This window comes from Ictidomys tridecemlineatus, chromosome 3 (genome assembly GCF_052094955.1).
Source record: "Ictidomys tridecemlineatus isolate mIctTri1 chromosome 3, mIctTri1.hap1, whole genome shotgun sequence".
NCBI lineage: Eukaryota > Metazoa > Chordata > Mammalia > Rodentia > Sciuridae > Ictidomys > Ictidomys tridecemlineatus.
Genome location: NC_135479.1, coordinates 3313010 through 3330110, shown reverse-complemented (window position 1 = coordinate 3330110; position 17101 = coordinate 3313010). Strand labels below are relative to the sequence as shown.

At 53.2% G+C, this 17101-nt stretch overlaps 2 protein-coding genes across 7 annotated transcripts in view; both read right to left on the bottom strand.

Moving 5' to 3' along the window:
• Window positions 1–3019, bottom strand: part of Usp36 (ubiquitin specific peptidase 36) — a 33930-nt gene extending 30911 nt beyond the window's left edge. For 4 of the 6 annotated variants that reach the window (XR_013435846.1, XR_013435847.1, XM_078041532.1 and 1 more), the window contains exons 1-2: window positions 2870–3019; window positions 194–339 (exon numbers count right to left, since the gene is read on the bottom strand). The gene's annotated coding sequence lies outside the window, so the exon portion shown is untranslated. The other 2 variants (XM_078041534.1, XM_078041533.1) reach the window with 2 other exon arrangements.
• Window positions 3020–6664: 3645 nt separating this feature from the next.
• Timp2 (TIMP metallopeptidase inhibitor 2) overlaps window positions 6665–17101 on the bottom strand; it is a 43598-nt gene continuing 33161 nt past the window's right edge. The window contains exons 3-5 of the mRNA XM_078041538.1: window positions 16440–16548; window positions 10810–10934; window positions 6665–9420 (exon numbers count right to left, since the gene is read on the bottom strand). Coding sequence (XP_077897664.1) covers window positions 9223–9420; window positions 10810–10934; window positions 16440–16548 — 432 coding nt within the window. The 3' untranslated portion in view covers window positions 6665–9222. The remainder of the gene's footprint in view (window positions 9421–10809; window positions 10935–16439; window positions 16549–17101) is intronic.

The following is a 17101-nucleotide window of genomic DNA, read 5'->3' as shown; positions in this document are numbered from 1 at the left end:
GGGCCCCCTAATTCCATACAAGAAGAGAAATCCAAGGAAGTTATTCTTTAAAAAAGAAAGCACGGCGCTCTGGTGTCCTCACCAGAAACTGCCGAGTGGGGATTATCTGAGACTTCTTGCCAAAGCAACTAACTCAGCTGGGCGCACTCAGCAAACAGGCAAGAAAGAGGCACTCAAACCTTTGCAGGCTCACCTGGGATGCCTGGCCGAGGTGGGCTGCTCCCCCAACAGAGGGGAATCAAGTTCTCTGACTGGGCACTTCAATCCAGGGACTCCCAGAGGATGGCCTGTTCAGTCGCCAATGCAGCCACATGCAGAGTCCAGAAAGGGTGTCAGCACCTGTGGGCAAGCAGTGAGACCATGACCCAGGATGACTCTTCCCTGCTGTCTCTTCAGTCTTTCCATGAATGCTGTGTGGGAATTGCGACCTTTTACCAGGACAAAGTCATCATTAAGGTTAAAGGGATATCTCTGTGGCTAAGCTCAGGATACGTCCAGAGAACTGTGCTAACCAACCACAAATTATTGCAATGTACACACAAGGAGGACACTGTTACCTGCTCCACATCTTTACCCTGACACTCTCCACACCTGCCAGTCCACTAAAGTTTAAATCTTATCTCCAAAGAGTAACGGGTAATAATAAAGTTGTCAAGCTTTTACTTTACTAGGTATAGACTTTAACTTCTATCTATAGTTAATTAATATATAATTAAGGTGCTTAGAAATGTTTACAGCAAAAATTCAAACATACAAAGTATAGAGGGAACATGGCCCCAGTGCTCAGCTTCAGTAGCTGCCTGACCAATCCTGATTAGCTCTCCCCAACCCAGGCTGCTGTGCAGCAAATCTCATACCTTCCATCCCACCCTTAAATAAAACCCTATCAACATCCCCCACCAAAAAACCCCATAATGGAATGAACTCAGAATAAGGGACAATCTGCAAAGAGATGACATCCATTCCTCCAAAACCCTCCCCGAAACGTCACTGGGATTTTTTTGGGTCATGATTTCACACCTTACCATGGCCAGATGAGAATCCTGTCCTGGACCAATATGGGTCCACTAGCTCACGTTCAGAAGCTACCTAGCTAGAGGATTAAGCAAACACTCAGGAAATTTAATCAAATTCCATCATGGATAACAAACTATCTAATGCAGAGTCGAATATTTTCAACAATTTTTCAAGTTGTGGCAGAAAGATCAATATCTCCAACTCCACCTGAAACATTAAGTAATGACCTAAAAACTGCTCACTCTCTGAGGTGTAGGAACCAAGAAACATATTCTTGCAATCACCAGCCAGCCTCTGGTGTGCATCCTTCTTAGCACAGATGCTCTCTGCAGTCCAGACTTCTTGCAGTCCAAGAACAGCTTACAGCTTAGACACACATTTCTGCTTCTGAGATGACTCAAGTGCAGCCTCCTTGTAACAAAGCCTCTTAAATACATTCTCTCCCTCCCTCTTCCCTTTAAATTCACTTCCAAGATAAAATGCACTCAAGATTCACAAGACCAGCCCAAGACAAGAGGGCTGGGGCCTCCTTGGGGCCCCTTAGAGGGGCCTGCCAGACACCCCATGCATCCTGGGCAGAGCCAATGTCTCCTTGGAGCCTGCTTCTTGGCATCCACTGCAGAAACAGGACTATGTGTGCAGTGGGGTACTCTTCCCTCTCCTGTCTGTTTTAGGATAGTACTCTGGTACTAAGGGCTCTAGGGAGCATGTCATACAACCAACCCATCATAAGCAACTGGCACTTTAAAGCCACACCTCCTGCCAGGTCTCATCACTGCGCTCTTCCATGGTGACCATGAGGAAGGTTACCTTCTCGTATCTCACGTCTCTGCTCCACACACAAAACACTCTCAACCCACTTTGACCTAGCCCTGGATAAAGTCTGGTCCCTGGATAAAGGATACTTTTGTGGGTAAAGGCTGCCCAACTGGACACAGTCTGTTACTTTCTCCCCTGCCCTTGGCTCCTACCTGGGTCCAGTTGTGCCCTCCATCCCTGCAGGGTCACAGCAAATCCGTGCTTGGACTGCACAATCCAGGACCCAAGACTTTTCTGAAGACACCACCGACCCCTGATGACACAGCTCTCCCCGGGCCCACACCAATCCCTGCATGGACCATGGCCTCACACCTCTTCACTGAGGCTCGGCCTCGGGCCCTCCCTGAGGTTCTTCTGAAGTCCCTCGGAACCGCGTATCCCCTGCCCCCGTGCTCCCTGGGTCATCCCAAGACCTCTGTGGATCCTCTTGGCCCTCGGTGGGGTCACCCAGAGACCCCAGCGGGTAGCGCATCCCCTGTCACGCCCCACGTCACCCTGAGGCCCTCGTGGACCCTCATGGCCCTCCACTGGGTCACCCCGAGCCCCTCGGAGACAGCGAACCTCCTGGTGCTCCCTGGGTCGTGCCAGGACCTTGGTGAATCCTCGTGGCCATCGCCGGGGTCACCCCGAGACCCTTGTGGACAGAGCATCCCCCAGGCCACCTTGAGACACTCGTGGACCCTCATGGCCTTCCGTGAGGTCACCCCGAGCCCCACGCGGACAGCGCATCCGACAGCGCATCCCCCGGCGCGCCCCTCGTCACCCCGAGCCCCTCGTGGACCTCCGCGGGGTCACCCCGAGCCCCTCGTGGACCCTCACGGCCCTCCGCGGGGTCCTCCCGAGCCCTTCGTGGACACCGCATCTCCCGGCGCACCGCGGACATCCCGGACCCGGGCGGAAGCGCGCCCGCGCCTTCTCCGAGCGCCCCGAGTGCCCTGCGCCCCGCCACCCCTTCCCGCGCCCCAGGCCCGGCGGAAGCCCCCTCGTGGGCCTGCGCCGCGCCCCGCCCCGCCCCGCCCGGCCCCAGCCTAACCTGGCCCCCAGCGGCCTGCAGCAGGCCCGCGCAGCGCTGGCGTCTCCTCGGCCCGGGCCGCACGCGCACCATCCGGGCCTCCAGCGCCTCACACACGTGTCACAGGGACGCTTAAAGGAGTCGCACTTTGCGGCCGCTCTTGGCCGGCACCGAGAGGCCCGGGCTGCTTTAAGAGGCGGGGCTATCTTGGGCCCTCTCCCTGGATCCGCCCACCGCCGCTTGACGCTCCGTCAGCGTCGCCTCCCGGTCCGGAGGTCCCGCCAGCCTACGCAGTGACGCAAGCGCGCAGAGCCGAGACGCCCCGCCCCCGGGCCGTGGCGCGAGCGGTTTCCGCCGAGCTCTCGCGGCACCGCCACTTCCGGGTCCACGGCGTGCCTTTGGGCCGGCGGCTGCCGCTAGCCGAGGCGCAGAGCGGGGGCTCCCCGGGCCGGCCAGCGGAGGAGGGCGGCGAGCCTCTCACGCGCGGGAGGGGCTCCTGCCTGTCACCTGGCCTTGCGGAGAGAGCGGCGCCTGGCCGACTCGGGCTTTGTGCCATTGGGAAGGAAGGCACGCTCGCAGCTCCCCCGCGATGAGCCCGGTACCGGGGAGCTGGCTCCTGGGGTGAGGGATCGGTTTTGGTTTTCAGCTTTTGAAGTCTCTGGATACCTGAGCACGATCCTCCAACCCCAGCCGTCACCTCCGATCGTTTTTCCCTACACGACTGTACGTGGAGGCCTCGGCCGAAGAGTTACAGACGGGGATCGCCTTTGCAATATTTCTAAAACTTCCCTAGCCCTGGACCTGATGGGCTTTCCTGTCCCCTTCTCCAAGGCAGGTGGAGAGAGCGGCCCCTGGCCCGACTTCAGGAGCTACCAGAGCAGCACAGGCATAAACTGTTTTTTTCCAAAAGGTAGAACTTGCGTACATGATCCCTGTGTTCCTTGGCTGATAAGTAGAGTGATGAGCCAGGCGAGACCACAAGCGCATCGCCCGGAGCTGATCTCCAGTCCCTCCACACACCTATAAGCCAGGACTGAAGAGGGAGAGAGGGCATAGATGTGATTGAACAAAGTTCGCCTCACGTTTGTTACTTAGATGCTAGTGTTCTTTGGAAAAGCAAACAAGCAAAAACAAAACTGCAATAGTTTGAGATTAAAATTGTGTCCTCTGTGTAGGAATTCTTTATTTGCCCTGTGTGGTGGGTCACCCTCGTAATCCCAGCAACTCAGGAGGCTGAGGCAGGAGGATTGCAAGTTCTAGGCCAGCTTCAGCAATTTAGTGAGACCCTGTTTTAAAAAAAAAAAGTCTGCAGAGCCATCTCAGTGGTAAAGCACCCCTGGGTTCAGTCCCCACTACCCAAAGGAACAAACAAACCCCATTCTGCTAAAAGTTTTAATTTGAGATTTTACTCTTTGCTTCTTGACCACTCTCCTGTCCCCTGACCAGAGTGGGCTCTATTCAAGGACTCAGAGACAACTCTCCCTATTCAAGTCCTGATACATTGTATAAAACGGGTGATTCCCTGTATGTGTTCTGAGCTAGGAAGCCGGCAACTGGTGGGGAAATGAGGAGGCCTGGGTTTTATTCAGGCTAACTATTGCTTTGCATACTTTTTTTTTTTTTTAACCCAGCCCAGCCTCTTTATTTCTAGATAGATAGGCAGCATGACTTCTGCACCCCACCTCAAATCTACCTTCACACCCTTCTCTGATGTTGACCCAAACCCCACTTCTTTTGCAGGCTCAAACATGGATTTGTCTAACGTTTTATTTGGCTATTTTCATTAGAATACTCCTCTTGATTGTCACAGAATGAAAATCTCCATATCATTTTGTTTCTGAATGTCTTGTTTTCAACAGTCAATTTGTTTCTTGGAGGAGAAAAGTTGCTAAGAGACCAAAATAATTCCCCTATATCAAAGCTCTGCCTCTCACTGTAAAAGATTCAAGGCAGCAGTGAGGCGAGTGAGGGGTCCTCTCACAGCTGGACCCCAAGGCCACAGGCAGACCACCCATCCAAGAACTTCAGTGTTAAGGCAAAGTCTGTGGTCACAGCAAATCACCTGTGATAAAAACGAACACCTTTTTATTAAAGTTAAGTAAGGTAAAGATGTCCACTGGTAGGGTACTTTAAAGATATTTTTAGGGCATTTAAAGGACTGCAATCTTTCCCATCCTATAATCCTACTAATGGACAGAAATAGTGCTCTCCTAGGGTGTGCAGTAACCAGACTCAAGACTCTTCCACCAGCCGTCCTGGTGGCCCCTGACCCCCACCAGCCCCTTGGCTGTCTAGCCTGGATCTTGTATTTGCAGTTAGGACCTACAGTCTGCTGGCTGGCTGCTCCAGTTGTCCCCCTTACTTTCTTTCACAGGGTGAGCAAGTGTGATGGGGACTAGCAGCAGCTGGGCACCCCAGTGTGTAAATCCTCAGATGGATTTAAAATTGTTTACAAAGACCAACAAAACTTGGATTTTTTTTTTCTTAAACTGGAATCAGGGGCACATGGAATTTGTTATACCATTCTTTGTGGGATTTTGTTTTGTTTTTGTGTATGTTTGAAAATCTCCCTAAGAAGTTTTGCTGTTTTCTTTTAAAGTCATATTTGACCTAAATACATCCATAAATGAAATAAGTAGCCATCCTCTGTGTGTTGTTTGCTGAGACCCCTAAGGTGGCTTATAGGTTAAAGAGGCCACAAACTCCAGGCAAAGCCATTTGTGTGACACTGAAAGTCTCTGTGTTACTGTTATGTGCAGCTGAGCCACTTCCCTCAAATATTTTTTTAATATTTTAATTTTTAAAAAAATATTAGTTCTTTGTAGTGCCCCAGGTATTGTTTCACAGGGGAAAACCATCCAAATACCCTGCATGGGTGATGTTAAGTGGATGGTGTTCACATGTCTTATGGAAGAGATGAGGGAACAAACTTTGTTCTGCTGACTGCACTGCTTAGCTGTGTAGAGTGGGAAACAATTCTTCCCACTGCTCCAGAATAACAAATTCTGCATGAAGGCTAGAGGGTTAATTTGTAAAGAAAAGAGAGTTGTTTAGCTCACAGGGAGGCTGAAATTTGGGGAGCTGCATTAATGTGGCCTCTGGTGAGGGCCCCCTTGGCTGCATCCTATCATGCTGGAGGGCATCATGGTGGGAACTCAAGCAAGAGGGAGAGGTCAGAGAGCAGGGAGGGGCCAGTATGACCCTACTGCACCCCATGTCTTAATGTCCACACTGAGGACCAGCACACACAGCTTTGCAGGGCATGCTCAAACCAAACCTACACCACAGCATGAACTGATTGCAGCCAGTGAGGCTTATCTGGGTCCTGACTCAGAGCAATAGAGCTTCAAAAGGCATTCATGGATAATTGGAGATGTCAAAACACTGACTAGGTTACTTGACGACATTAATAAATACTAAGTAGGTGATTAAGGTGTGATAAAAACATTTTGGACATGTTTAAAAATAGTTCTGGCTGGGCGTGGTGGTGCACACCTGTGACCCCATTGACATAGGAGGCCGAGGCAGGATGATCACAAGTTGGAGGCCAGCCTGGGCAACTTAACCAGACTCTTTTTCAAAATAAAAAGGGCTGGGGATGTGGCCCAGTGGTAGAGCACCCTTGTGTTCAGTCCCAGTACCAAAAAGGAAAAAGAGCTGTCTTCCCTTCTGTCTGCCATGTCTTCAAAGCACGATAGCCTCACAGGTTTCCTCAGACACAGGACCCTGTGCCTGCCAGACAGTGCCTGGCCCCTCCTTGAGCTAGACAGTGGCAGTGCTGAACGTCCGAATCAGACACACAGAGCGAACCAGCAGTCTCTTTGATAATACTGTTTATTGTCCATTGACGGAGCGGTCACTCAAAAATGATACAAAGCAGCAGAGACATGCGCAGTCTGCAGGTTGACTCTCCACGACTCTCACGTGCTCCCAGCACAGGGGGGTCTTGGACTTCACATCCCAGCACGAAGAACACTTTGCTCCCCCCACAACAACATAAAAATCCAAACAAAAACAAATGAAATCAACAAAGCTTTAAATTACGGCAGCAAGTCTGATATTCCTTAATACTTATCAAGCAAAGATTTGAACACAACTACGATGTAAACTTCATTTTAAATATTTTGAGTTGCTTGCGTGATGAAAAGAATAAAGGGAGAGAAAAGCAGTGCTTAGAAGACACCATAAATTAAACAATGCCAAATGAGATCCTTCTTCACCTGTACAAATATCATGGCTGTCCACTGTGAGGGTGTGGAGCGGCCTGGCCCTCCGCTGCCACTGGGCACTTTGCTTGGCATGGTCAGAAATCCAAATATAAAGGCCATCTTTCCTGACCAACCTACTCAAAGATACTTTGCAATTATCCGAACCAGAGAATAGAAGCAAGGCGGTGGAAAGAGCAAAGATGCTCAGGAAGGTCTGAAGGGACCCTCCACCACAGGCCAGCTACACGCCACAATGTCCACTCTGGGTCCAATGCTTCCTCGATGCAGAAACCGTTTTTTTTTAAAAGTGCAAGTCTAACACCTACCAAGGGTAATTAAAAAAGAAATCATCATGGGGATGGTTACAGCGGATGTCAGAAACAACCCGAAACATTGAAGAAGTCAGCAGAAACAGGAGCAAATCTTACATATGATATCACCATACAGGAAGCAAACAGGGCGGGGTGTTCTATTGACTGCAGGGGTCTGGTGGTGGTGTATACACTGAAATCACACGGACTGGTCCATCGTGACATCTCACCAACTGGACATCACTGTACAGCATGAAAACGCCCCCAAGGCAGGGGCTGATTCCTGGATGCTCTCCCGGTCTGTCCTAGAAAGGGGAGTCGGCAAGTTCTGTGCTGACCAGGTCCCGGGTGGGCATGGGGGCTGCAGCCCCTCGGGGGTCAGGAGTCTTACGGTTGTTCTGGGGTCGCTGCAGAATAGAACAGGCTTAGATGGTGGTGACTTTGGAAGCATTTTGCAGAAGGACTCTCACGGGGGCCTGGGGCCAGGGTGGGGGGTGGCTGGCTTCAGCGTCACTCTGTGTGTGTGCATATGGTCTATGTTAGCATCATGTGTGTCCCCAGAAGAGCGTATCTTTACAGCATGGGTAGAAGGAGAAAGAAGGCCGACTGTATTGTGACTGAGAAAGTTCTGCCTACTTGAACCCCTATTTTATTGGCATCAGAAGACCATTTCTAGGGAATAAGTCGGCTCCCCAGTTCCCTCTGAAGGGTTTTAAGTGGGTAATCTGTGTGACATAAGAAAGCAAGCAGGCCTTGGCATACCTGCCACTTAGGTTCACATATTATCTGAGAATTCATCTTTAGAAAAATGAGATGTCTGTTAAAACAGGCCACAGTGCCCCGAGGGCCTGAACACAAGCTGCCTGGGTGCCCTGGTTGGGACATCTTAATAAGCTTAGCTCACATCACTTGGAGAAATCTGCACGGAATCATGATTATCTATCTTGGAGGGAGATTTCACTAAGCCTGCCGGGGCACAGCAAGATCATGTCCTCAGTTTGCACAAACAGGGAGCCGGGTGGCCAGCCATACACTGCCCTGGGGGAAGCAGGTGGGAAGGAGGCCAGAGCAACCCGAGAAGCTCAGGACAGAACTCTAAGAGCAGCCGGGCGCACCCCAGCCCTGGACCTGCCCCAGCTCAGGGCTTCGCAGGTCTGCAGTGCAGGACTGAAAGGCCTTGCCTAGAGCTGCAGCATGGCTCAGCGAGGGCCTCTCCCTCCAAGTCCCTGAAGGAGGAATTCTGCAAACTCCCAGGATCGAGTCCTCCAAGAACGAGCCACCAGTTCCAGGGCTACTCCTGGTCCCGAGGGAGTCACACGTGCTAGGAGATTGCGATGGGCCCGGGGAAGATGGGGGACACTTGCAGGGGGCAGGGACTGCCACCCTAGGCCAGAGGTGGACATGCCCCTCTCAGGATGACAAAGACCTGGTAGGCCTGCTACACAGTCTTGCAATGACCCTCAGGAGTTTCTGCAAAACGCACATTTCCAGGCTCTGCCCTAACCAGGCTGGGGAGACCCCTGCAGGCTGCCTGCCTGGCATCTGTGATGGGGACAAAGATGCCTGGGCAGGAAGTCTGTGGGTCCCACCCCTGCCTGTACCCAAAAATCAAAGACCAAGACACACGGTGCCCAGGTGGTGGATGGAGGGAGTGTGGGAGGGACCCTGGCCCATCTCTTCCTCCAGACTCACAAGTGTGTTCAGAGGAAAACGGGGGTGGGGGCAGAACCATACTAACGTGGACCCACTTGGACGACTGTTTTATTCATGCTGTTTCCAGGAAGGGATGTCAGAGCTGGACCAGTCTAAACCCTCGGAGGCTTTTCGCTTGGCCACAGGGCTGTGGTCACCCTGCCTACGGGTCCTCGATGTCGAAAAACTCCTGCTTGGGGGGTGCCGCCCCGCGGTACCACGCACAGGAGCCATCGCTCCTCTTGATGCAGGCAAAGAACTTGGCCTGGTGCCCGTTGATGTTCTTCTCCGTGACCCAGTCCATCCAGAGGCACTCGTCCGGCGAGGAGATGTAGCATGGGATCATGGGGCAGCGGGTGATCTGGAGACACATGCAGGCAGATTTAGTTGGGGACTGAAGAATCAGAGAGGCCAAGGCCACTCAGGGGACATCCAGAGCCCAGCCATGTGCCACCAAAGGTGTTCAAGGACAACATCTTACTGAGTCCCACACTCTCCATACAGGGCAGGCGGCCGCCTGGGGAAGGCCAAGACCAGTCTGCCCCCTCCTGCCTTCCTGTCCACCTTCATTTAACAATGAGACAACTACAGCTAGCCTGCCCTCCTAGAGGTACAAGGACAGCAGCGACAGCAACAACAGAAAGACCCTGTCTCTAAATAAAATACAAAATAGGGCTGGGGATGTGGCTCAGTGGTTGAGTGCCCCTGGTTCAATTCCCAGTTAAAAAAAAAAAAAAAGAAATTTCCTGGAGACAGATCCCTGTCAAATAAGAAGGTCCTTTCCTTACTCTCCAGCGTGAGCTCCGAGATGACAAGCAACTTGCATTTCGCAATGGAACTCTCAGCCACAAGAGGGTCACCACCTTTGTGGCTGTACAGAGATAAAGGAAGAGCTGGCTTTTGATGTCTGCTGGGTGCAGAGCACTGTGCTTGGTGTGCATGTAGCTGACATCATGGGTTTGCAATTCACACCTTGCACCTTGCCCAAGCTAAGGGATGGGCACCAGCAAGAAGGGGAGGAGGCCCCATGGCCAGCTCTGACCAGCACAGGCTACTCCTGCAGCCTGGCTCAGCCAGCACACTCTGGGAACATGGAGAGATGCCCCAGCAATGCTTCCTGTGTTGGGGAAGAGGAAGGGGCAGGGAAGTGCCAGGGCACTGGAGACAGCAGAATCCCAGCCCGGGAGCCCCAGGGAAGCCCTCCCCCGCCTTGGCTGCCTCTGAGGGCTTGCATGGCTACAGTTCTGCCCAGCACCCCCAGCAGCAGAAGGAGACAGGCATTCTCAATAGAACCCACGCATTCAGGGAGCTCCGTGGGGAACTGCCAGGGATGCTGGGAAACCCGCGGAGCCTGAGGCACTGGCTCCCCAGGCTCATGAGGGTCTGCACCTGTATGTGTGTAGGACCAGCCCTTCCCATGCCTGAGGCACTGGCTCACGAGGGTCTGCACGTAGGTCTGTAGGACCGGCCCTTCTCATGAATTCCTTTCCCTACAAGACTTGACTTGCTAGAGGCTGCAGGGACAAACTTCAGCATGCCCACCCAAATCCCCTTCTGCAAATGTCCCTTGTCAGAGATGCAACTCAGGGCTCTCTAGGGACCAGGGTCCAAGGCTGTGTCCCCAGCCAGCCTCTCTTCAGCTCTTCAGTCAGGACCCTGTGGACTGAGGGGCCTGGGTAGCTGGGGACCCATACCCCAGCTGTCCACTTGGAGACGCAGTGGAAGCCGAGGAAGACACAGGCCTGCTCACCTTGCACTCGCAGCCCATCTGGTACCTGTGGTTCAGGCTCTTCTTCTGGGTGGTGCTCAGGGTGTCCCAGGGCACAATGAAGTCACAGAGGGTAATGTGCATCTTGCCATCCCCCTCGGCCTTTCCTGTGGACAGATGGGAATCACGTGCTCAGGGAGAGATCACCTCCTTCCACCCATCTCCCAAATCTGGAAGCAGCTCTGGGTGCTGAGGTTTTTATGAATACACAGACTGTTATATTCTGAGTTTTAAGATGATACACATTCACAGTAGAAAACTTAAAAGCTGCAAGAAAAAAAACAAAGGAAAGAAACCTCCTGTCTTCATTATCTGCTGCTGCCCGGGTCCTCTTCCTCTCAACACTCTAACGCATGCTGATGGACACACCGAGGAGCCTGTGGTATTACAGGTCATCTTGCTCCCGGTTTTACTGTCACCAAGCCATATTTATTCATGAGCATTTCTCCCATTTGATGTCGAGTTTGTAATCCTGCATTTGGAGCAAATTCGTGGAATTTTTTAAAAATTAGAGATCTGCCCTAACTTCCCTTCCCAGGGCACAAGGAGGCACTGTTCCTTGCTTGTTCCTTGACTCAGGACTCTGCTCCCGCCCTCTGTTTGCTGAAGACATCACTGTTGGTGACAGCCTGGCATTAGCCACACAGGGGAAAAAGAACAAACAAGAGTGTTGCAGCGCACGACAGAACCTGACGGCGCCTCTGGAGGTCCTTTAGAAACTGTTCCAGCTCCGTTACCATGGCACCTTGTCAAGAGACACGCAGGCCCAGGGAGGGCGCAGAGCCTGGCAGAGCTGACAGAGAGGCCCTGAGAGGCAAGCAGCTGAAGCTGAACCCTGAGCACCTCTGCCCACAAAGCATCAGCATCAGCTTAAGGACCTTGGGCACAGCTAGCTCTGGAGAATCCACAGATAGAAAAGTACCAGTGCAGCTGGTCGGCCGCTCCCCATCCTGAATAGCGAGACTGCCGTCTGCACCCTGGGAAATACGAGGGGCTTGTGTGGGGTTGAGTGGGCACGGGAGACATCCACGGGGCTGGCATACTGCTCCATGCTGCAACCCCCCTGGGTCTGAATTCTCATGCTTTTATTCTGTGTAAGCTGATCCTCTTACTTTTGGGAGCTCAATTTGCCCTTTTATCTGTTTAGATTTATATGACATTCTGTGAAGGAGAGGGATCAGGAAGCAGTACTACTGCCAGGCTCAGTGGCACTCACCTGTCATCCCCGCTACTCAGGAGGCTGAGGCAGGAGGATCCCTAGCATGAGGCCAGCCTCAGCAACTTAATAAGACCAAGTCTCAAAATATGAAAAATACACACACACACACAAAAACCCACCCCCCAAAACACACACACACTCACACACACACACACAGAGCTGGGAAAATAGCCTGGTGGTAGAACATCCCTGGGTTCAATCCACAGGACCAAAACAAAACAAAAAGCATATTATTACTGTGTCATGTATGCTAAGTCCTATAACTTAAAAAGAAAACCATTTAGGGCTGGGGATGTGGCTCAAGTGGTAGTGCGCTCGCCTGGCATGCGTGCGGCCCGGGTTCAATCCTCAGCACCACATACCAACAAAGATGTTGTGTCCGCCGAGAACTAAAAAATAAATATTAAAAATTCTCTCTCTCTCTCTCTCTCTCTCTCTTTAAAAAAAAAAAAGAAAACCATTTAGGTGGCCTTGCACAGGTCAAAAATAGATACTTGATTATTTCCCCCTCTAGACCTGGGGCCATTTTTTATGAGTTGGGGGTAGAGAAGGAAAGAGTGAAGTAGAGGTGGCCAATGGTCCATCCCTGAGTCCCGGTGTCCTCTGGCACTTACCACCTGTACAGGTGTACCACCGCCCCTTCTCACCCAAGGTCCCCATTACCATAGACAGGCTGAGTTTCCTTTTCAGCCGTGCCCTCCAAATCTCTATGGTGGCTTCTACTGTCCACTCAGCTGGCACTCTTATCCCACCTTACAACAGCATTGGTCTCCTACGCTTCTAGCTCCCAGCCAGGTCACAAGCACAAAGGGTCAGGGTTGTGTTGTGACCCTTTTCGACCCACAGTTCCTTGCATGTGGTCATTTTCCACTGAAAGTTCTCTGACTGGGGTGTGGGCCCTGGCCACTATCTGCTTCTTATCCTGCATTCTGCAGCTGTCTTCCTCTTCCGTCTTGCCCTCCCATCACCCCTGCCTCGGAGGACCGGCAAAGGGAGAAGTGGAGGCGAAATGCAAATTCAGTGTTCAGTGGCCCTCGGGCTGGGCAAGGTGCACTCTTGGGGTGTCAGAGGACACCCTTTAGTCTGATGGAGACTCGGTTGGGCTTCCATGGCCTGGGCATCTCTTGCCACATTTAATTTATGTCTGTCTTGGAAAAAAGCAAAGCATGAGTCTTGGATACAGAAAAACAGGAATGAATTCAAGTGTGTAAGTAAGACTTGTATGTTTACTCTTCCTCTCAGAGAAGAGGACGGGAGAAGAAAATCACAGGCCCGTTCTGTAGGAGTTCCTGGACGCGGTCTCGTGGTGCCCGACTCGACACGTGAAGCTGAGTCACCAGCCTGGGAGGAGGTGGGTCCCCTCGGGCCCTGCGGTCGCTCCTGGGGCCACAGCCAGCCCTGAGTGGCTGACTGTGCCCCGTGATTTCTGGTTAGCCCCTGACTAAGGGACCCATCCTGACTCCAGAGAACTGGATTCGGTTCTGTGCCTCAGGAAGGAAAGGCCAGATTCGCCTGGAGTCACCTGACAGTTGTGCACGTGGCGAGTTGGATCAGAGAGTTTTCTCAGTCACGGGCTGAGTGAGCCGCAGCGGGAGATGGCCTCACTCCTGCTCCCTCCCATGGACGGCAGGACGGAGCCAAGAGCCCTGACTAAGAGAGTGACTGGGTTATGGGCTCAGTCTTGTCACTGAGCTGTCCCAAAGATGGTCCTCGGGGAAGAGACCCAGCGGAGCCCTGAGAGGGAACCTCGTGCTGTCCCAGACACAATCAGTCGCAGTTTTTCAAGGACATCTTCCTACTGAGGGTCCTTCCAGCAGACCCTTCCCCTCATTCTGCCGTGTTGCTACCCAGCTCCCTCGACACAGGGCCAGCGCTGCACCAGCTTTTCATTCGGTGCCAGGACACGCTCACAGGACGCCGCCACCTCGGATCTAAGAAGTGAATTATTAGCTGCCTCTGAGTAAGGCCCGCCCAGGGTGCCCATGCCTCTGTGACCCCCACCTTCTTCCTCACAACCACCATGGGGGCAGACACTGCTGTCATTGTCCCCAGTGCCACCCTAGGCCTGGGAGGCACCAACAGGTGAAGTCACCTGGCCGAGGTATCGGGGCCCGGCTTCCCCCTCTGCATGCACCTGCCCGCTCTGTCGTACCAGCCCCTGCGGCCACACAGTGCCATGGATTCTGCATCATCCTGGAAACCTCGGGACGCTTCTCTGAGATGCTGGGCAGCGCCTCAGTTAGTCAACGGGAATGGTAACAAGGTGAAACCGTGCACGGGGTCCCACAGAGAAGAGCATCACAGTTTTTGAAAACTTAAAAATGCAGGTTCATAAAAAGCAAGATTCCGACACACGCTACGACAGGGCTGGGCAGGGAGGACGCTGCGCTGTGTGAAACAGGCCAGTACCCAGGAACGGAGAGCAGAAGGCGGGAGTGGGGCGGGGAGTGGGGACCTCTTGGCTAATGGGGGCAGCTTCAGTTTTGGATGATGAAGAAATTCTGGAAATGGAGAGTGAGAGTCACACAACACTGTGATGTCCTTAAAGCCACGGAACGGTACACCTAGCAGTGGTTGCAATGGTCAATTTATATCACATAAACTCTACCGCAATTTTAAACAACATACAACGCATTTTAGAAGTGTCTTTTATCCATGGCCAGTGAGGAAATGAAAATGTGCTTTGGGTAACGTGCAAATGGAAGGCAGTCCAGGTGACAGGCATGCATTCCCTGCGAGACTGTCTATTCTAGCGCTTTTATCTTTTTTACAATTTGGACAGATTCAGGTTTTAGCAAGCCTATGAAATATGTGTTGTAGTGAGGTGGTGCACACCTGTGATTCCAGCAACTTGGGAAACTGAGGCAGGAGGATCACAAGGGCAACCTCAGCAACTTAGGGAGACCCTGTCTCAAAATCAAAAATAGAAAGGGCTGGGGATTGGCTCAGTGTAGAGCACCCCTGGGTTCAATCCCAGTACAAAAAAACAAACAAAAAAAACAAACAAGTGCGTTTTTGTACAACTATCTTCTTGCTGAGCCTGGGGACTATCTGATGGACCTGTGTGTGGGGACAGTGCAGGACAATTGGCAGTTGCGAAGGAGGCTCTGATGGACAAGGTGGAGGACGGGCGTCCGTGTAGCCATTGAAATGATTTGGCCTTCTGTCCTGACAGACTCCCAAGGCTCCGGTAGGACTCAGAGGCCTGTGTTCCTTCCAGAAAAGGAGTGAGCCCAACTGATTTTCCTCCCGTGTTCCCTGAGTAAGCAAAACAGAGGGATCACCAGTGGTGAGCCCCACGCAAGGCCCTGGCCTCGCCCTCTCTGTGGCCTGCAGCTCCTGGAAGCTCTCAGGGGCCATGGAACAGGGCAGGAGCCATGTCTGCAGCAGAGTCTGTGAGTCGGGGCTCCCAACCGCTGACCATAACCCAGCTCACCATCCCTCCCCAGGAACTGCCCCAAAGGGCCACGTGGGCTGGACTCTCCATCCCACACAATAGCGGGCAGTGGTCCATGCTCAGGACCACTGGGCAAGGGGCAGTACTGCCTGATCGCAAAGGACCCCAGGAGATGAAAATAGCATCACGAGGGTCCCTTTGCAAAGGAGGCATCTGTCCGAGCTGCCGAGGCACAGCCTCCCGAGCGTGTGCTGACCAGCTGTTGGCCACCTCTGGAAGGAGGCTCTGCCTTGGACTGAGAGCAGCGAGGGTTCTGGGTAGAGGTTGGCTCTCAGCCCTAGCCACACACCAGGCTCTCGGGAGAGCTGTGAAACACGGACACCTGGGTCCCTGCCCTCCAGGTCCTGCTCGGCTGGTCTGCGCACAGCCTGGGCCTCAGGGGTCCTACCAAGTTTCCTGGGCAATCCCTGTGGACGGTCAAAGGAGGGCCACGGGGCGAGGTGTGGGGGCAATGAGAATTCCAAATCTTGAACCAAAGGAGCAAAGCAATAGAAGCTGCTGATCGGGAACCTGGGCCCCACCCATGGGCAGGCAGCCCAGGTCACGTCCTTTGGCAGGGACGTCGCGGGGCTGTGCTGAGGAATGTCCAGCCACCACCCTCCTGGAGGAAAAGCTCAGTTTGGGGCATTTGCTGAGTTCTGGGTGGAAATGCTCCCACAACCAGCTCGCCTGACTGAAAACAGCAACCAGGTGCCCGGGCCACCTGCCGCACCCCGGTTTCCCACGTCTGTAACATGGGGACCACAACAGCACACTCGTGTGGGGAAGCTGTGAGGGTCCTGGACAGAGTGGGCCCCGTGGGGTGTGTGGAAGCGGGTGGTGGCCCAGAGCACGTGGGCACAGGACCTGGGTAGGAGGGCAGCAGTGAGTTGGCCAGACTGGCCCTGTTAGGGACTAGGACAAAAGGGACCCTGGGAAGCACTCCCTGCCACGCACCTGCAATGAGATATTCCTTCTTTCCTCCCACGTCCAGCGAGACCCCACACACTGCCGAGGAGGGGGCCGTGTAGATGAACTCTATGTCCTTGTCAGGGCCTTTGAACATCTGGAAAGACAAGGAGGGCACGTGTCAGACGGGCGGGGAATCCGCTCCCGCCGGCTGCCTGCGCAGACAAGGGCAGAAACGCGCAGGAGGGGGTCAGAAGCCCGCGGCCCTGCTGAGCCGCTCAGCCACCTACCCTGGCCATCGCAGAGCAGGGCCCATCTCAGTCACTTGGAAGGGACTTTCCCAGACAATACTTCTGGGCACCCCCAGAGGTCATTTCAGAGTCTCTGGGCACAGGCTTGCGTCAATCCTGGAGATTCTGGCCCGTCCTCCAGGACCACGACCTTTGTATATTTCCAGAAGTATTCAAAGAGATATTCTGGGCTTTTTTATATTAAGTCTTCTGGGTTTTAATGCTGGGGATTGAGCCCAAGGTTTTGATGACCTACAAACGACACACCCCCAGGATGTTTTGGATGCAGCCAGGGCTACCTGATGGGAACAAGAGCAGAGAGGCACCCCCAGAATTGGGATGTAACCCCAAGGACACGGGGGTTGGTTTCCTTGTGGCCTCAGGAACGCAGCTGCTGTGTGAGCATCTCCCAGAAGCCCA